The sequence below is a fragment of the Myodes glareolus genome, chromosome 5, assembly GCF_982192425.1.
Source record: "Myodes glareolus chromosome 5, mMyoGla1.1, whole genome shotgun sequence".
In the NCBI taxonomy this organism is placed as follows: Eukaryota; Metazoa; Chordata; class Mammalia; order Rodentia; family Cricetidae; genus Myodes; species Myodes glareolus.
Genome location: NC_142030.1, coordinates 59,934,924 through 59,955,903, shown reverse-complemented (window position 1 = coordinate 59,955,903; position 20,980 = coordinate 59,934,924). Strand labels below are relative to the sequence as shown.

General features: G+C 41.0%; 1 protein-coding gene across 2 annotated transcripts; it reads right to left on the bottom strand.

The window, feature by feature from the left end:
• Positions 1-2,029: 2,029 nt before the first annotated feature.
• On the bottom strand, positions 2,030-20,942 carry Blzf1 (basic leucine zipper nuclear factor 1). 2 transcript variants are annotated; one of them, XM_048421417.3, is made up of 8 exons: positions 20,735-20,942; positions 20,008-20,076; positions 17,918-18,055; positions 12,350-12,786; positions 10,681-10,880; positions 8,823-8,951; positions 5,776-5,995; positions 2,030-3,522 (listed from the first exon to the last, which is right to left on the bottom strand). In XM_048421417.3, the coding sequence occupies exons 4-8, from the start codon at positions 12,743-12,745 to the stop codon at positions 3,337-3,339; spliced, it is 1,131 nt and encodes a 376-aa protein (XP_048277374.2). In that variant the 5' UTR covers positions 12,746-12,786; positions 17,918-18,055; positions 20,008-20,076; positions 20,735-20,942; the 3' UTR covers positions 2,030-3,336. The 2 variants fall into 2 exon arrangements, with proteins under 2 accessions (XP_048277374.2, XP_048277373.2); XM_048421416.3 differs by lacking the exon at positions 17,918-18,055 and having other exon boundaries at positions 20,735-20,927.
• Between the last annotated feature and the right edge of the window lie 38 nt (positions 20,943-20,980).

The following is a 20,980-nucleotide window of genomic DNA, read 5'->3' as shown; positions in this document are numbered from 1 at the left end:
AGTTAAAAACATAATCTTTTATGTGTGGCTCCTTCCACTTAGCACAGTGTTTTGGAAGCTCTCCCACAACATAATATATATCAGTATTTAATTCCTTTTTATGGAGAAACATGCATGTAACACGTGTTTAGCATTTTGCCCATTCGTTCATCGCTTGGGACACTCCTGGCTGTTGGTGAGGTGAAGAGTGCAGCTGTGAACATCACATGTATATACACTTAAGTATGTGTTTTCTCTTGGATGTGTGCTATCACATGTATACATACTTAAGATGTGTTTTCTCTTGGATGTGTGCTATCACATGTATACACACTTCACTATGTGTTTTCTCCTGGATGTGTGCTATCACATGTATACGCACTTCACTATGTGTTTTCTTCTGGATGTGTGCTGCAGACAGGATGCAGTGCGTAGAACACTGTAGCGTTTGTCAGTGTTTCCCACAGCAGACACGCCATTTCGTGATTTGACAGATATTTAACAGATCTGCATGGTCCTAATAACCAACTATGTGTGGTTGTTGGCCATTTGTGAATCATCTTCGGAGAAATAATTAAGTCATTCCACTTTTTACATTTTATTGCATTTTTAACTTATCGAGAATCCCATACATATACACAATGTGTTTTGATCATATCTGCCTCCCATTCATCCCTCCAACTCATCCTAAACCCCCCTCACCACACCCCTTCCCAACTAATGGACTCTGTGTTCACTTCTTCTCAGCAGAAAGAGAAGTAGGGGTCCTGTAGCCGTCACCTTGTAATTTTTCCCACTCACTTATTATTGAAAAACTATGAATTTTGTTTTTTTTTAAACACCCCTTCCTGCCCTTCTTCAGACACTGGTACCAGTATTTGTTCCTTTGCATCTAACTACTTCATGAAGCGTTTATCTAAATTGTAGCAAGCGTCAACTGCACATTTGTTTTAGAGGTTGAATGTATCCCTTATCATATAGATGATGCTTTTATTAGCCATTGAGCGATATTAAGATTATATCTACCTTTTGATAAACTATGAAAATGCTGCTACAAAAGTTGGTACCATAGTCTATGACAACCTCTAAGTTCTCTCGGCTATCTACCTAGGAGAATGGCGGGCCGGGCCACATGGTAGGTTGGTCTAGTGTTTTGTTGAGGAACTTCCATATTTTCAATGGCTGCTGCATTTTACATTCCTCCTGGTAAAGCGCAGCAGTTCCAGGTTTCTTCAGTTGCCCGCAGTTGCTGTCTTACTGTTTTGTTAATGGTCATCTTTATGAAAATGGTAGTGACTACATGTAGCTCACTGCTGATGTTGGCAATCTTCTGAAGTGCTTATTTGCTATTTGTATGTACATAAAATATATACGTATATTTCATAAAATAATATGCTCATTTTTTTGCAAGCATGTGTAGTACATGTACATGTGAGTGTGCACACATGCCTGAAAAGGAGAAACTTATGCACTGGGTGTCTTTATGTCTGACCCAGGATTTCTCAGTTAGCCTGGTGCTCATCAGTCCAGCTGGAGTGACTGGCTGTTCAGTGAGCTCCACCCACCTGTTTCTGCTCCATGTGTGTGGGGTTACAGATGTGCACTGCTGCATGCACATCTGTATTATGTGAGTGCTGGAGATCTGGACGTGGGTTCTGGTTCTCCGCTTGTGTGGCTGTGCTCCAGACTGAGGCATGGCCAGCCTCCGCCCACTCCTCACTGGGAAGGTTTTTGGTTGCTGAATTGGCACTCTGTGTCTTCTGGTCATTTCTCAGATGTTAATTTGTTCGTCTCCTGTTCTTAGGGCTACCATGGGTCTCAATGTATGAAGGTTTTAAGTTCTGGTGAAATTCATTTTTCACTTCTTGTGCTTTTGTTGTTATACCCAAGAAATCACAGTCAAGTCTGATGTCATAAAACTTTTCGTTTTCTTCTAAGTTTATATTATGCAAACAGAAAGAAAAAGGCAACAAACCAGATGTAAATAGTAAAAGCCACATGAAGATTGAAGCCAAAGTACGTTATTCTGAAAGGAAAAAGGACTAGCCACAAGAAGAAACTAGAGAAGTTTATTGCCATTGAAACCTATAAATATAGCTCAGAAGAGTGAGACAAAAATACTAGGTTTTGACACTAAAGTATATTTTGATTTGGCCAGATTTGCCTTTTGAAGATTTCTGATTTTTTTTGGATGACAGATTTTTGTAAATATTTAAAGATCAATAAAAGGGAATCTTATGATACGTTATATAATTACATATTACATAATATATGTAAATTAATGCATTACATTTCCCTAGAAACTCATCTTCCATCATATTAACAAACTAGATACTCCTGTTGTACTGCACATGCCATTATGAGTCACTATTAGGAATCTGTTTCCTGTAGGTTGTCCATCTGCAACCAAGCAGAAGACGGAGCACCTTGCAAAAAACAAACAGCATGGAACACTTTTGTTGCTCAAAAAGACCTTTTTATTTCCCTAATATATTTGCTTGGAAAGATTCATCCCTTTACCCCAGTGTTTCTGAAGGCGTCTTTTATACCCCAAATGTGCACAAAGAGAATGCTTCCTGTACCTCAGTCACTACACTAGCAAACACGCTCTCTGAAGGAATGGTTTTTTAGAGCCCCACACTGAACTCTGCTGATGTACAGGAACCCAGCTTTGCTGTAGGAATTCCTACCACCAGTGGCCTTTAAGTTATCTGCCCACTTGGGCGTGGCCTCTTATACTATGTATGCTGATGTAAAGTGCACATATATGTCCGGCCTCTTTTCCAGCTGTGGGATTTGGTTGCTGTTCCCCGTTCCCCGTTTGTGCAGAGGATTGTGATCTGTGAGACTACCCCTAAATAAATAACCCTCAACTCTGAGCTAGTGTGGGATTTCTTTCAAGTGTCCTTCTTCGCAGCTTAGGCCACAGGAGAGGGATGGACGCACGTGGCCACATCCAACAGATGGCTGTAGTTTGCCTGATTTTGTTTTATGCACCAAAATGAAATCTGTTTATAGTTTGTATAAAACATTTAACAAAAAAGTAATAATTTAGGGCCTAAAAGAAAGTTATCAAATCCTTTTTAGCTTTTCAGCACAAACACAGTGAACTATCTGGGAAGTATTTTGTACTTTAAATATATCTACATAGCTTCACTTTTTTTTTTTTTTTTTTTTTTTTTTTTTTTTTTTTTACCCTGAGACATTTCTTAAGAAAAATAATCTGGAATCCAGTACATGAAATAGCTTTGTGGATATATATCATATAAAGATGAATTGTTTTTATTTCTAGCATAAGAACCCCAGTTCCCAAATAATGAATCTTGGGTACTAAGTACGCCTCCAACACACTACACATTAAAGAGCAATGAGTTCTCCCTTACAATGATTGCAGCAATTGAAAGTTATATTTTCATATCTGGTATAGGGATGGAAACGTCCAATATTTTTCTTTGTAGTGAGTAATGTGGTTGGTGACGATTCAGAAAACGGGTTGTCCGGTGAGCTTTCTGTACAGGTAACTGGATCCAAAATACGTAGAACCTAAGTCAAAAGAAGTCAGGTCAGACGTATGTAGCATGTACTGTAAAGGCCAAGGGTTTCACTGATAGGAAACTACTTATAAAGCTTCATTTTGTTTTATGGTGCTATAGCATCAAAAATAACATCTGAATGAATTAGAATTTATCCTTCTTCCAAAACATTGTAAATTCAGCAATGATGCCTACTTATGACATTAACCACCTTTATTTTAGTAACTACAAAACTAGTACTCTTTCAAAGATATCTATAGAAAGAATAAAATCAGAAAAATGAAGTTTTATGAGTTATACCTCATATGATATAAATTTTCAGTTTTAGCCAAATGCACCCACTGCCTCTCTTTCCCTTTCCATTGTTTAGAATGAGGGCTGAACCTCCGTTCTTCTGTGGAAATGCTGCTTTTATTTTTGGAAAAATAAATGGCCCTTCATTTCTCTCTCTTTTTATATTATATAGACTATTTTATGCTAACATCTATGTTCACAATACTTTGCTCTCTCATTCTTCCTTGGTTTTAGCTTTTTCTGTCTCCTCTACTGAGACTCAAAACAGGTGGTCTTGGGTTGAAAAAAAAGGTCCAATTACGCACAAGGATAACGTTCTTGGGTCACAGCTCTTAGTTCCCAAAATAATCATGATACAAGCAGAGCTGTTTCAAAGAATGCAGGCACGGCAATTGGCCCTATCTCCCTCCGCTACAGCAGAGTGGGGCTTATCTGAAGGCGCTCTTGGGCTTGCCTCCCTGCTCCACGTGCCCGGACGTTCCCTCTTCTAAGTTAACAGCATCTCCTAGACACTGGAGCTCCTGACATCTGAGCATCTTTGGATCCTGGAAGAGCTTCCATGCAGCTTTAGGACTTCCACTGTTAACTATACTTTACTTTTAAAATTCAGCTTTTAGGCCTTTCATTTAGAAGGAAAGCAACGGCAGAAGGAGTAATATTGTTTATAAACTTTGCAAGGAAAAGAATGTCTTCTAAGTATGGCATATGCCATGACATTGTGGGTCTTGAAAACGAAAAACAAAATGCTAAGGGAATTCAATAGGAGACAGAGATATGGTAGAAAGTCTTCTAGATGATAGGGGTGGATTTTAAGCCTTGTAGAGATCCTGCGACACATCATGGAGGAAAGAAATGGGCGGGCATTAAAACAGGTGAAAGAAGAATGGAGACGAAGTTATGGCATTTATCTCTGAGAGGACAGTTCCTGAAGCAATGGGACTGAAAGGCACTCAAAGAGAAGAGATGCCGGTTGTTACAAGAGGGAATGCAGCAGGGTAAAGAAGCAGAACGAACAGATCTCAACCCGGCCTGGAGCACACCCAACATTGCACAATGAAGCAGACTGCAGAGAAGACAGGATGGTGGAGGTTAGTCACAGAAACCAGGGCAAGAGGAGTGTTTCGTGAACGAGGGAAAAGCCAGCTACACTCAAAGATCTCGCCAGCAGCTGAGCACACAGTGTCATAACCACCCAGCAAAGAAACAGTAGGAAAGAACCAACAGGCTGTGAGTGGTTTACTTTGTAGGCACTGGTCCTCTTAGTAAGTAGTTGAGCACCTACTATGTGCGACGTCATACCAGCCCATGAGGAAACACAGTAAGAAATACTTTCCAGCTTTTAAGTAGATTCAGGGAAAGAATTACACAAAACAACATGATACAAGAGCTGTAGTTGATAAGAGTACAAAATACACTGAAAGTTTGGACAATAAAGGTGACAGAAAATCGTTTAGGCAGGTGGAAGAGCATGCATAGAAAGGGATGTGAGAAAAATGGTCTATCTGTGAAATGAGAGGTGAGCAACACTACTAGAGAGGAATGGAACTTGGGAAGCGGGCCGAGAAGGATGGAAAGATTATGCTACGTCTTCTATGCTCCAGGAGAGAATTCAGTCAGGGAGGCAGGAAGGGGAGCTGTTTGATGACTGTGTTGACATTTGGAAGACAACAGAAGATGGATGGCCGAGAGGCAGGATGTGAGTACATATATGTATGCATTTTCTAAGACTCCTGGCTGCGGTGGGTAGGTGATTTTCTCCTTAGAATAAAGTAGTGACATCATGAAACTGAAGGGTCAAGGAGGAATCTGCTCTAAGATCACACGCTTATTAACACAAGAAATACAGTGAGGTTCCACATTTCACAGCTCCCAAGGCCAAGCCAGCACAACAAGGAGCTTTCAGGAAGAGGTCAATAAAACCTCTGAGCTTAGAACACATTCCACAGCTCAAGAAGAGAAAACATGTTACCTTTTCTGCCATTTTCTCAGCCGGGGTACTGACGAATTCTACTGCTGCTGGAATCTTCTTTTGATTGCTAGTGCCAACATTTCCCAGAAGATGAGCATGCAGGGCTTCTGCCAACTTGTGGTTCGCAAGTGCTAGCCCTGTTGTGCTGTGGGGCTGTGTGTTAGGGGTGTGCGTCTGCTCTCTTCCCCACTGCAAGGACACCAAGAGCTCCTCCAAAAACCTGCACAGAACACACACGAGCAATGAACACTGATGAAGACAAAATCTAAGAACCAGTAAGAGGAGAGAAGTGAGCAACGTATTTCAGAAGTCACTGAACATTTCTACTCAGAGTGTAAGCCTCATGCTGTCTGGTCACATAGGTTACAGGACAGAAGACACTTGCTAATCTATTACCACATTGTTGCCTGGAAATCAGAACAACAAGTAGCACGGTTTAATGTAATCATATTTGCTTGTTGTATATGGCTGCTAAGCAGTCTCCAAAATCTGGTAACTTCTGGGCTCTCTAACACACACAAATGATTTTAAAATAAATCATAAAAATAACAGACAGGAGCTGGAGAGATGGCTCAGTGGTTAAGAGCATTGCCTGTTCTTCCAAAGGTCCTGAGTTCAATTCCCAGCAACCACATGGTGGCTCACAACCAATCTGTAATAAGGTCTGGTGCCCTCTTCTGGCCTGCAGGCATACATGCAGACAGAATATTGTATACATAATAAATAAATAAATATTTTTAAAAAGAAAAAAATAAAAATAACAGACATATAAATTAACCAGCTCTAGCCAATTAAAGCAGTTGAGCTTGTAGTTAATGTATTTGGTCACAATGTATTTTCTATATTGTTGAATTTGGTCCACTAACATTCAATAAGGATATTTTTCTATCTATCTATCTATCTATCTATCTATCTATCTATCTATCTATCTATCTATCACCTTTTCGAGACAAGGTTCCTCTGTGTAACAGTACTGCTATCCTGGAACTATAGACTATCCTGGTCTATAGACCAGGCTGAACTCAAACTCACTGAGATCTGCCTGCCTCTGCCTCCCAAGTGCTAAGATTAAAGATGTATACCATCACTGCATGGTGCTATGAAGATTTTTAAATTTATGTTCATTAAAGATAGAAAGTCTACAGGCCTTTGTTTATGTCAGTAGCTTGTTTCCATAATGCTCACCCCCAAAAATGATTTGGAAATTGCTCTCTTTTCTTCTATGCTCTAGAAGAACTTGTGCACAGCTGTGCTTCTTTTTTCATTAGATGTTTATTAGTACTCAGTCGATCCATCTAGGCTAGAATTTTCTTCATTCAGTTTTTAACTACAAGCTCAACTGCTTTAATTGGCTAGAGCTGGTTAATTTATATGTCTGTTATTTTTATGATTTATTTTAAAATTATTCGTGTGTGTTGGGTGTGTGCACATAAGCGCAGGTACCTAGAGAGCCCAGAAGAAGTTACCAGGAGTTATAAGCTGCCAACATGGTGCTGAGAACTAAACTCAGGTCCTATGCAAGTGCAGCACACACTCTTAACTGCTGAGCCATCCCCAGCCCTCCTATACCTGCTTTTAAGTAAACTTTGGAAATATGTCTTAAGCTATCTAAATCACTGACTTGATTAGCTAGAGATATCAATAACACTCCCTTATTATCTTTGCCATGTCTATTTAATCTATTGCGTGCAGTCTTTCATTCCCAGTACTTAATGTGCCCTCTTTCCTCAATGGATGGGATAGAACTTTTTTGTCTTATTTATTTATTCTTCTCTCATAAAATCTGACCACATCCTCCCACTCCCTCAGCTCCTCCCAGTTCCACCACCATCACCTCCCAGATCTAGTGAGCTCCTGTTCCCCTTCAGAAAAGAGCAGGCTTCCCAGAGATACCAACCAGATATGCCCAAGAAGATGAGGTAAGACTGGGCACAAACCTCCTATCAAGGATGGATGAGGCAGCCCAGTAGGAGGAAAAGGGTTCAAGAGCAGGCCAAAGAGTCAAAGACACACCCACTCCCACTACTGCTGTGGTCCCACAAAAGCCCCAAGCTAAACAACCACAGCATGCATGCGGAGGGCCTTGCACAGACCCATGGAAGCTCCGTGATGGCCACTTCAGGACTGGGCATTTCTTCTGGACATTTCTTAAGTTTATCTTTTTAAAAAAAGTTTCATCAAAATTTTGTTTTAGCTATCATTAGTACTCTCTCACTTCTGCTTAATTTGGGTTTAATTTGCTTTTTGTATTTCTTGGAGTAGTAAATTACTAAGGAGACTTTTCTTATTTCCCCAAATAAACCTCCCTTTTTATCTTTAAAGACAGGATCTTACTCCATAGCCCAGATTGGCCTGTAATTCAGGAATTTCTGCCTCAGCCTCCTGAGTGATGGGATTGTAGGTACGCCCCATCATGGTCAGCCTGAAACAAGCACTTCCCTTGAAACATTGCCTTGATTGCCTCTAACAAATTGCCACACTTTGATATATTTTGCTTTATTTTTCTAGTTTCCCATATAACTGATTGAGAATTATTTAATTACATAAGAGAACAAAGACCAAAAAAAGAAGAGAGAGAGAGAGAGAGAGAGAGAGAGAGAGAGAGAGAGAGAACAAAGACCTTTTAAAGAACACTGCCCAAATGTTTATTTATTATTATTATTATTTTAAATTTCAGCCTATTCTGGAATGCGAAGATATGCAGACATGTTCCAATACTGCAAAAAGACTTCGAAAGCTCTCCCGTGGGAGACGTGGGTGTGTCACTTGGCTTCTTCCACACTACACAAAGCCCCCATGACCACACCAGGAACTGCTTTTGAAAGCAGAAACACCGTCACTCACAGATCTAATAATTCTTTTCCCTATTAGGAATGGAAGTTGCAGCCCCGTCTTTTCTGTTTTAGGGCTGTTTCCTTTCGGGGCATCTATTTTAGAGTGTTACTAACAGTACAGTCAATACGTTAAAGAATGGGGCCACACTGAAACAAACAATCCAACGGAACTTTGAGGGCAGTGAAACCTGCGGGAGACAACAAGAGTCGTACTTGTGGGTAGAGACCATTTCCTGGCGAAATTGCTCCCGTTCACTCAGGAGATCCTGGACGGCGCTGTGGGCGTCTCGGTTCTGACGCTGTAAAACTACTCTGAAGTTCGTTAATTCGTCCGCCATTACCCTGCAAAAGATGAAATCTCACACACAGTTCTCTCACAGCACCATAGCACACAGCGGTTAGTCTAATACTACTCCATGATTCCGGTTCCAAAAGCCAGTACCAGGGTTTAGCAGATTCACACTGCCCCGCAGTTCTAGCATTTTAACATGAGAGCGTCTGCAGCGGGGTCAGCTGAAATATTTTTAAAATGATGGAAGGGTACCTAACTTTTTTATATAGAGACTTGGACTTGACACCCAGGCTACTCTAAACTGATCAATTTTAGATGATTAGATACATGCTTCTAACTATAAAGAACTGAAAAGAGAAAGTAAATGATTTTTCTCACTACTCAATTGTACTTTCAGGAAAATTCTGAAAACTTTCTATAAAACAATGTAGTCTTCCCCCTGCCAAGCAGGCTCATTTTGTTTTTACACAGCTAATAAAGTTTCTTATTTTCCAACAAATAATTTAAATATATTTTCACATGAATGTGTTAAAAAATAAAAATATGAAATGTTTTTACAAGAAGGAAAACTTTATTACAAAGTTTTCTATACCTTGTTTTAAGAACTTAACAGGTTCTTAAAGAACAACTTGGAGGCCTTTGGCGCTTTGAGAGAAATCTCCAAATGATTTATTTTAATCAGCAGTTATTAAACACATGAAGTTCTGCTGCTGTGCACGGTATTCTGGGTAGTTTCCTGTCAACCTGACAGGAACAGTTATCTAAGAAGAAGGAACCACAATTGAGAAGACTGTAAACAAGCCTGTGGGAGCATTTCCTTGGTTGATGCCTACTGTAGGCGGTGCCAGGTGATCCCGGGCAGTATAAGAAATCAGGCTGAAAAAGCCATGAGGAACAAGTCAACCGGCAACATACCTTCCCGGCATCTTGAGTTCCTGCCCTGACTTCCCTCAGTGATAGAGTGTGACCCAAGTGATGAAAGCTGAACAACCCTTTCCTCCCCCAGCTACGCTTGAGCATGCTGTTTCATCCCGACAGCAGAAACCTAACACAGACAAGTGTCTAAAACATGTTCATATTAGTGCAAAAGTCGAGTGGAGCAGGGGACAGACGGACAAAGACCCAAGATACACAGCAGAGTTTCTTATGGACCAGTGTGTTCAGAGGCCTGGACTATGTAGCTTTTTACATGTATCAGAGTTGCCTCATCAGATATGCCATAAAATAAAACATTTTTTCTCCCAGCCCCCCATACCAGACAGGATTTCACAAGTTTTTGCAGCCTATCCCGGAACTAGTTCTCTTGTAGACCAAGCTGGCCTCGAACTCACAGAGATCCTCCTGCCTCTGCCTCCTGAGTGCTGGGATTAAAGGCGTGTGCCACCACCGCCCAGCTGTTTTCTGTTTATATTTGGGGAGAAAGAAGTTGAGAAGCTCTTTACGTGGACAGAAGAGCTACGAGAACAGAGCACACTGGGTGGAAGTGGGAATGAGGTTGCTTTCTCCGGGCAGGAGGGGAAGGGTCTACATCTGCCTTTTGTGACTACAATATTTCCACATTGGCTTTTACAGCTGTGTTTTGTTTACTGTAGTGAGTTTTTGAACAAAGGGGAAACAAGAGACAGTGTGGCCCTCCAGAAGGGAAGTGCACATATTAAATAATGTAGGAAGCGCTCCAGCAATCTTAAGTCAGAAATTTTCACTATTATTTTGTTGTGAGTCAAAAGAGTGACAGAACAAGCAATAGGGAAGGAAATAGCGTTTACGACGGTACAATACCTGCTTGCGAGGAACTTGCTTCTCCACACATCGCACTGTATTGACATCCGTTCCAATTGTTCGGAAAGCTGGGCTGTATTTCGACCTAGGGCTTCGTTTTCTAAGATGAGCTGGTTCTTCTCCCGGGCTAGACGTTCAAAGTGATACTGCGGGTCATCTCCAACAGAAGCCACCAGCAACTTCTTTAACTCGCGGTTTATCTAGGATGAAAGAAGACAACCAATACGATGGATAAGCTTAAGAAATGTCACTGATTGATTGTAACAAAACTTATGGCAGAGAATCTATTTCTGTGTCCTTTGGAGCCTATTCCAATGTGTTGGTTTTGTCTTACATTTTTTCCCTATTATTCCTTAGAAGCCTGTTTGTTTTGTAATGAGACAGAAAAGGGTGAATACCAAAAGCGGGGAGGGGAGGAGACCAGAAGAGGAACTTGGAGGAATAGAGGGAGGGGAAACCATAATCAGGATATATTGTGTGAAAAAAAAATCTATTTTCAATAAGAGGAGAAAATTAAGAGAAGAAAAACACCAGAAATAAGACAAAAACAAACCTATATTGATAGTTATGCAGTTATATCTGGATAGTGTAATTATAGGTGTTATCATTTTTATTGTCTTTCTGAATTTTCTTTTTACTCTCTCAAAAATGGTGTGTGTGTGTGTGTGTGTGTGTGAATCCTGTTTCTTCCCTGGACCCCAAAAACTCAGCACTAATGTTACAGGTGTGCATGGCGATGCCAGACTTTTTTTTTTTTAATATGGGTGCTGGGGATTTGAACTCAGGTCCCCATGCTTGCATAGTCATTCTTACCCACTAAGCCATCTCCCAGCTCCTTCTTTCTGAATCTTCTAAAACGTTTACAAATATATACCATTTTGTACTTAGAAATTAGCTAAATATATTAAAATATATTAAATACAAGTAAAATGATTTAAATGTAAATTACATTTGGATAAGAACCACTAATCACTGTGTTACACACTGTCGCCTTACAAAAAGATGCAGTCTTGGGCTAGTGAGATGGCTCAGGGGGTAGAGCACTCTCTATGAAGGCCTAGCAACCTGATCTGAGTTGAATCCTGCGAACCCACGTGGGTTCCACAAAGTTCTTCTGACCTCCACACTTGTGAAGTGAAATGCATCCCTCCCTATACAGGGTGCGCGCACACACACACAAATATAAAAATGTAAAGTTTAACAGAGAAACAAGAGAGGGTAAAGGTAATTTTGCTAAGCTTCAAAGGATAAAGTTATACAACTGAATGCTATAGATTCTTATTAATTTCTAATTAATACACAGTAACTTATTTCACACCCCCCATGTATCAGGCAAAAATACTTGGAATGAATTCTTCAAACAAGGGCTGCTACTTTGTCAGTGGCAAAGACCAACTCGGTCAGTTTATGAACGGAACCTACTTTTATAACTTAGAGGTGGTCTTGGTTAAAGTTCCTCGCACCTCCACTTCCACCATGCTTAGAGTCTGAGTTCCCCACAGAATCTCTTTCTAGAGGCCCTATGCAGAATGAGAAATTAAAGAGGAAGCACTTTAGAGAAAGGGCAACCCATGATCAATGACATTTCTGAGAAAACAGTTTTCTAGAAGGGGATTAAAAGGTTCAGAGGTAAAGATCAGAGCTCACCGCCGCTGTGGGCCGTGCTCACCTCCGTCTGCACTCGGAGCTGGTTGGAAAGACCTTCTTTGTCCTGAAGTAGCCTCCTCTCAGAACTCTTGAGCTTTTCTATAACCTTCTTTGCCTCTGAGAGCTCCTTCCTGGGGTCTGGGGCTACCTCTGGCTGCGGGTGGAGTTCTTCTCGGTGAGAGCCTAGAGACTTAAGCTTTGCATTTTTGGTGGGGATATCATGGGTGATAGCAGCTTTGGGAACAAAGATCCTCACAGCTTCAACTTCCACTGCTTTTTCGGTAAGAATCTTCCCGAGCTGAAGAACTCCTGGGCTGTCTGAGGGAACTTTCTTACGAGGGCTCTGAAGGACATGTTGATTTATGGGCTGGACTTCAGAGGTGACTTCAATAGACTTAGGGGGCTCCTCTGTTTCCATTCCATCTCCTGCTCCTCGAATTGGGGTCGAAGTTAGGATGCCTAAGGGAGGAGTCAAGCCAAGGACAATTTACCAAAAGAAATGAGAACACCAAAACTACATGCTATGCAGTAGTTTCCTCCCCAACTGAAATACTCCCTTTCTGCAGGAAGACTCCATAAGCCAGAAGGCAAACAACTCACAACAGCTCCAGGAAGTCCCTGAAAATGACCAGATCCCCTAGGCCCCTCCACTCCTATAGTAAATGACAAAGGTTGTCCAGAGTCCCTCTAAGAAGAGCCGAGACCAGAGACGAGACAAGCGGCCTGGAAGAAGCAGAAGACCAGCCATGCTGCCTGGAGGAGGTTTACAACAACCGAGAACCTGGAAAACACACTCTCTAACCTGCTGAGCTGCCTACGGGTTCTGCCTGGGCTCCAGGCTCCCAGCTTTTGGGAGTTGTCACCTGTGCTGGAGCGTGGACTTCGGTGATGTAGCTGTCTTAAAGTCATTTCCACTCCTGGAAGTAAACCTAATAAAACTCACTGGTTCCCTAAGATGGACTATGGCAGTGTCCACTCTTTGGTCTGTCATGGGCTCCCGATCTGGAGGAAGTAGGTAGGTGTTGCATCTCCCCCACGAGCCATCTTGCCAAACAACATTGCTTTGCCCTCTGTTCTAAAGTATCAAGACCAGAAGGAAGGGAAAAATTCAAGAGTAATTTCTAAAACATCATGCACCAACAAAAGACGAATAAAGACATGCTTCAAATTTCTAAGTAAATGGCTTTTTTCTTAGCAGAAAATCCAAGAGAATTTCTTTCTGGTTACCAATATAATGCTAGAAAAATAGCTTTCTTTTGTGATTTCTACATTGAAATATATGAAATGGAACAGCCAGGCCATAGAGCGGTGCTGAGCAGGAATGTAATAAGGTCAAGCCCTATGTACTATGTTAACTATAACCATAGAGATCAGCAAAATGTACATGTGCTTGAAACTAACTCCCCTAAACCTCCCTTTTATCACATTTACATTATCTTTCTGGCGTCATATGCCCTGTGTGGTTTTCAATTGATTTTACAAGCATTATGACCCTAGTAAAATGCCTTGTACGCTTTATTCAATAGACACATGGATAATGATGAATTCACAATGTACAGTAAGGACAAACACACTAGTCAGTAGCAGTGGTTATGATGATGAACTTCAAGAGGTTACACACAACAAACACAATACCGGGCAAATAATAAAGGCCAGATATTTTGTGAGACAGTGTGGACCACTGTCCTTAAGATGCTAATATAGAAAATAGGGAACACACACACACACACACACAACAACAACAACAACAACATGAGTACATGGGTGCTGGGACTTAGTAGTAGAGCACACGCTTAATAAAAGTGATGTATTAACGGACAGTTTTCTGACTGCACAACTTGTGAATTTTTTTTTTAAAAAAATAAACTTCCAGTTGGGTGTAACAGTGTATACTTATAATCCAGCACTTGGGCACCTGAGGCAAGGACAGTAAGCTTGAAGGCAGCTAAGGGCAAGAGTAAGGGCCTGTCTCAAACAGGAAGAAAAAAAAGAAATTAAAAAGCAGTGGTAGCACAGGCGAGGTTTGGGCTAGAGCCCCAGCAGCACAAACTAAAGCCCCCCCCCAAAAACATAGAAGAAATAAATATATAAGCACAGGACTTAGGGGTCTGAAGATCTGTATTGTTAAACAGCCTTTCAAACTCACTTCATTAATCAGTAGGTCTATTTTTTATGTCTTTAGATTTGCTTGGGTTTTGCATATTCAAAACCTAACATTTACAACAATACATTTTGGAATACAAGTAGAATGTTGAGAATGGAAGTGGACAGAGTAAACATTCATTAAATGTCATCTTATTTTGTTAGTATCATTCTTTTATAAAATCTAATAAACTTTGGCTATTGATAATAGGAAGAAGGAAAGTTTACTTAATATCATAAAACATAATTCTGACTTCCATTCTCTTATGCTAGTGCTAAAATTACATCACTGGAATGTTGTGTGATGTTTTAATCTTTTGGCTTTTTGAGGGGCCCACCACCCAGCTCCCAAATAAATCACACACAGATGCTTATACTTAGTTATGACTGCCCGGCCTTAGCTTAGCTTGTTTCTTGCCAGTTTTTCTTAAATTATCCTGACTACCTTTTGCCTCTGGACTCTATCTTTCTCTATTTCTGTATACCTTTCTTTACTTCTTTCTCTGTGGCTTGCTGTGCAGCTGGGTGGTTGGCCCCTGATGCCCTCTTCTCCTTATTCTTTTGCTCCTGCTCTTCCTCATTTCTCCTTCTGCTAATACTCTCTGCCTCACAGCCCTGCCTATCCTTGTTCCTGCCTTGATATTGGCCATCCAGAGCTTGTTCCTGCCTTGATATTGGCCATCCAGAGCTTTATTAGACCAGGTGTTTTAGACAGGCAAAGAATCACAGCTTCAGAGAATTAAACAAATGCAGCAGAAACAAAAGCAACACACCCTAAAATAATATTCCCCACCGACACTGGAATATAAGACATTTCATTTCACAGATTGGTCGTCATTCTATTTGGTATGCATCAATATACTGGATTTGAGTTATATCAAATAGAAGGCATTTGGGGGTGTAAACTGTATTCTATCTCACAAAATACTTTATATTAGGATAAAATCACGTTATTTCAATATGTGACACAAATTGAAACACCCTTTGGGACTTTGGGACTGATTTTTGACGTGATAAGCAATGGAAGACTTTAGAGAGAGAGACCAGAGTTTGGTGTTAAAACAAGCTGGAAGAGAGTAGCACTTTACAAGGAGAATGCACAAAACCCTTTCAAAGTAAAGACCCACTGCTGATGGAGGATGAGTGGAGACTGGGCCTTACTGTGCAGCTTAAGCTGGTCCTGAAGCTGATATGTAGCCCAGGCCAACCTCGACCTGGAGTTCTTCCTGCCTCCATCTCTTGGTACAGCACCATGGATGACTTGTTTTCATATTCTTAAAATGTGGTTTGAGGTTTGCCTAGTTTTATCTACTCTATTTCATTTTGTTAACTGTCTTGTTTCTGGCATTTAAGAATATAGAATCAGGTATTAACTATAAATTAACAAGAACAATAATAAATTTGTCACTAAAGTCACACCATTCCAGCTCACTAAGATGTAGGTGTTATACTTTGGTTATGGTTCAAGTCAAAATGGATTCCGAGGCAAGTCATAACATACACGATCTAAGAGTTTAAACATCATTATGTAAAGAAAAAATTTACAAGAAAAAAAAAGTACAAGAACTTCAAACAATAGAGATTCAAGACAAATCACAAAAGCTGTTAAAAGGCAAAGAAACAATGTGTATTTGACAGATAATTCTTTCCAAACAAAACATGAAAAATTCTAGTGAAGAAGTTCAACCAACTTTCAATTCCAATTTGCTCTTCCTGCTGTTCTGCTTACCTAAGGACTCAAGGCTTGAGAAATAACTCATCAGGTCTAGTTAACATGCACCTGGGCAGGCAGAGCCAGGGCGGCACTTTCTTACTACTCTGTCTTTTCCAGTGACACACATAGAAACCTTTATTACATATGTACTGGGCCCTGCAGGGCACAGCCATGAATAATTAAATCCCCCAAGTTCTCAGGCAAAGACCTACGGCACCAGCTCCGTGGCTGTGAATGATGATGAATACAGCAGAGTCTCAGTCCTTGCCCTCCACTCCCTGAAGGGAAGCAGGCATCTGTTACTCCTCCCTTCCAGCTGTACTCATGCACTCACCAGTTTAAACAGACCCAAGGTCCGTGGGCTTTTCATCCCGGCTTTCCCATGGACTGATGAAAAGCGAAGAAATAGCAAAATCACCAGTCCAACATTCTACATAGGCATTGGCAAACTGTTTCAATAAAAGGCCAGAGAGGAACTACTTTAGACTTTTGGGATGTTGAGGTAAAACTGAAGACAGTCTCTGAGAAGGCAAGACAAATCGCTTTTAATGATGAAAGAAACTTTGGTTACGTAGGTAACGAGAAATATAGAATTTGTTTTTATTCAGGATAATAACTGATTTACATGGGATTCAGTTACTGCTTATAATTATTAAACTGACTGCACACTTTGTCAAGGGGTATTAAGGCCACAATTTATCAATTTTTGTTTCAGATTATGGAAGGAAAAGAGCATGATTTAGAGGTCACCACTGAACAAATACTTTCCTTATTAATGACAGTGTAAACCAATGAGGAGAGTACTTCAAGTCACATGACTGGGCACTGAAAGAACACTAAGCTCCTGAGCCAAGACAATGGCCATCTGTGGTACCTACCACCTTAGTCCAGCCACAAACTCCCCTCCTTGGGAAGTTCCCTTCCATCTCTTGGAGCATGAAGAATGCTGTAAGCACTATAGGATTCAGAAAAGTCGGTTTCTTTTTCAAACTAGACTATTGGGAGCTACTTTAGTTACAGCTATCTCCTACCAGCTCACCTCACCAGCCAACAAAATGTGCTTGGCATAAAAAAGAAAAGTAAGCGCTTAGTTAGTGGAATTTGTTAATCCATCAACACATACCTAACTTCATTTAAACCGTTAGTGAACATCTTTTAAAAACAACTAGTTTTTTTTTCCCCTCTACATTAAATCAATTTTTAGTCCCACTATATTCTAGTCTGACAAACTCTCTGGAACACATGTAAATCAAACAATGAAACAGTTCTTTTGGGGAAGTCGCTTGGTATATTTTAAGACAATATTCTTTCCTGGGAGGTGGGGGCAGCTGGGATTGAAGCTAGGTCTTAAGTGTATGGCAAGCAAGCAATCTACCAGTCTACCACAGAGCTGTATCACTGTCCTCATTTTACTTTCTGTTGGGGAGGGCGGGGAGGCAGGACCTCACTAGGTTGCTCAGGATAGCCTTGCACTGATGATGTAGCTCAGAGAAGGTTGGACTTTGTGATCCTCCTGTCTCAGTCTCCCAAGTAGATGGAATTACAAGCCTGGGCTACCAGGCCAAGTTTTAATGCTTTTTAAATGTCACCATTATTACCTAGAAAAGTTTACTTATCACATTAGAGAAACATGCTACGGACAATCAGCTTAACGTGTATGAAGGTGATATCCAGACCTTACCTCTACTGGCTCTGGATAAACAGTTGCCTGGTCAAATTTGTGCATGCACTTACATGTTATGTATGTCCTCTGGAGTTTCACAGTACACAATGGTGCTCTAACAGCACTGAGAAGTGATAGTATAACCAATTCAACCGGGCATTTCCAAATTCAATTGCTCACAGAATCATTTTCACCCAATCAGTACGACACTATAGAATTAAAAGCAGATAACACTTTAGGACTTGAAACTATTTAAACATCTTACTATCTGGCTATGAAACTAACTGTAATAGTTACATTTTAGATGTAGAAAATCTATAATCTTACTGTTTTAATTAAACTCTTTATTTTAGGTTTGCCTTTGAGGTGAGCCCTAGCAGTACTGACCCACCCCTCCTTCGATGGCAGCGCTGGTCACCATTGGAAGAAAGTTCTGCTGGTACACTATGCAATCACACTTCTCTCCTGAGGCAGCTAAAGGAAATGCAGACAACTGGCAACATCAAATATGGGTATTCTTTTTCTCAGGCCATGTAGCACAAACATCTTTTTTCACTGGCAGCAGTTAAATCATTGTAAGAACAGACCAAGCCGATGTATTACCTGCCTTACTATATAATCAAGATAAAATGAAACGATATGGCGATCCTTTTAACGTCAATCCTCATTACAAACAACAAAAACAATTTCATTACCCAGGAGCCTTTCAGGGCACAGTTTTGTCTTTAGTTTTGCTTTTGGCCAAGTGTCTTAGTTGCTTTCACAATGGCCATTGTTTAACTGTTCCTATTGCCATTCATTCCAGGCTATAACTTTCACCAGTCTTCCACCTGCTTATTCTAAAGCTACACAACTCTTCCAGCCATGCAGTCTGCTGCTGTCCCGATAAGTTAGGTGCAGTTATCTACTAGCATGAGCTTTGCCTCCTGTTTCCTCCCCTTTCACCCTCTTTGAAAGAGAAGAGTACAGCTAGAAACTGTTCCTACAAAGTTCCCTTCTGGAGAACTCAGGAGACCCACGGAGCACACTTTGGGATATGCGTTGACTCTGGCCTCTATATAAATGGTAGCAGACTAGAGAGTCTGAATTATAAGAAATGTGACTGGATTGTGACAGATTTGTAAATTGTTTCTATAATCAGTCACTGAGGCTCTGAGAGTAGGAGGCAGAAGGTTTAAAAATATTGATATTGGGGGTTGGAGAGATGGCTCAGTGGTTAAGAGCACCTGTTGCTCTTTCTAAAGATCGGGGTTTGTTTTTCAGCACCCACAGATGGCTTACAATCATCTGTAATTCCAGTCCCAGGGGATCTGATGCCCTCTTTTGGGCTCTGTGTGTACCAAGTACACTTGTGGTGCCCATACGTACACATGATAAAACACTCATACATATAAGTTTTAAAAAGAGATTTAAGAGCTAAAACAGAGAGGAGACTGAAAAGGAAACAAGACACAGCCAGAGCAGCACTGGACAAGGATTGGCTTCAGTGCTAGAGAAGTAACAATGAAAGGGCACCATTTGCTGTGGAGCAGCTTCGTCTGTAGCTAGTTCGTAAATTAAAAGTGTTAATTTAACTCAAAACATCCAGGATATGGTTACTATATTCGATGGTGAAGAGCTACAATGTATGCCAAAAATAAAAGTGACATCATGGAAGTCATGGAAGGATTTCAAAAGAGAGAGAACATCAATGCACATTACATGTTACAGAGACGCAAAGCAAAGTGGGGCTGGAAAGTGACTACTGTATACACCGAGCACAATGGTGAGAACAGGACCCCGGATTTTCATTTATGTTAAAGTCCTAGCCTCTGTGTAGCCAATTTTGGAAACATTATCTTTGTAAATAACTAAGATAAAACTAGTTAGGACCCACTATCTCTGACATGAAGAGATCTGAAACACAAATAGGTCTCAAGGACTCTATGCCACTTAGTCACCTGTCTAAAGGATCCCCAAAAGGCTGACACGTCTTTAATCCAGCACTTGGGAGGGACGTGTAGATACCTGTGTGTTGGAAGTCACCGAGTTCCAGGACGGCCAGAGCTACACACACAAACACACACCTGTTTCGAGCACCCCTGCCCTCTCCCAAACAAAAAACCCAAACCAAAACCCAAAACCAAACCAATTATTATCAAAAACAGGGACACTTACTTACCTTTGATTTCCAAGCTTTTAAGGGCAGCCATTTTTCCTGTAACTAACGAAAATGCACTCCAAGACTGTCCTAGAAATGGATACATATTAAAGAATTAAAGCAATACCAAAATATTCAAAGAGTACCTCTACTTTAATAGTTATATTTTAACTGTTTCTGCCTTCAGTGCTCATACATTTAGAAACGGAGACATTCTTTAATCTCCTTTTGACAGGCGGTACTATTTATCTACGAAATGCTGGGAAATCGGTATATGCTTATATATTATTCTTTAGAGTCTAGACTGCAAAGTGGGTGACAAGTGGCTTCAACACACGTCCTCAAAGCTGAGTGTTCCCAGTATTACATACGACTCAGTACACTGTCTAACTTCCTGAACATCACAAATCCTTGCTCTGAAAACGTATCCCAAGCTCTACTGCAGAGCAAACCGAGATCAAAATGTCAGAAACTTCGCTGGGAAGACGCGAGGCAGGACGGCGAGTGTCGCTGTCTAGAAACACTGGGTGAAGGTATCGGAAAACATTGGTGCTGAGTTTAAAAGGGGAGGGGGTAAAAGCATCAAGACTGTCAACCTCATTGCCGAGGAGGAGGAGGATTCCAAGTTTGTCCCTGTTAGAAGAAACCTTTCCAGGACAATCTTTAAATCCAAAACGAATGGCCGCCGAGCTCCAACCCAGACCTTCTCCCCACGGCGCCTGTCACAGAGGCCGGCTCCAGGATTTACCTCTGATACTCTTATTTCAGTGTTCCCCGCACAGGCTTTCCTCCCTCAGCAGCCGGCTAACTTGTAAACTCCTCTGGCATTCGGAAGCCGACCCGCCCAGGCCTTCCGGACACCTAACTACTGGCTCACTCTGATCACTTCCTATTATTCAGGGTTCCGTTTCCGGAATGCCCTTCTCAAGGAGAAGGACCAACAGTCCATGCTGTTTAAGAAAAAAAAAATGTAGAAACACAGAGTCTACTGTGT

Excerpts from the sequence above, each read along its gene's own strand:
- Blzf1 (XM_048421416.3), bottom strand. The coding sequence starts at position 20,038 with ATGGCTGCCCTTAAAAGCTTGGAAATCAAAG. Across the intron at positions 12,787-20,007 it reads TAAAAGCTTGGAAATCAAAG|GCATCCTAACTTCGACCCCA; the intron begins GTAAGTAAGTGT and ends CTCCTCCCTTAG. Across the intron at positions 3,523-5,775 it reads CTGAGAAAATGGCAGAAAAG|GTTCTACGTATTTTGGATCC; the intron begins GTAACATGTTTT and ends CTTTTGACTTAG.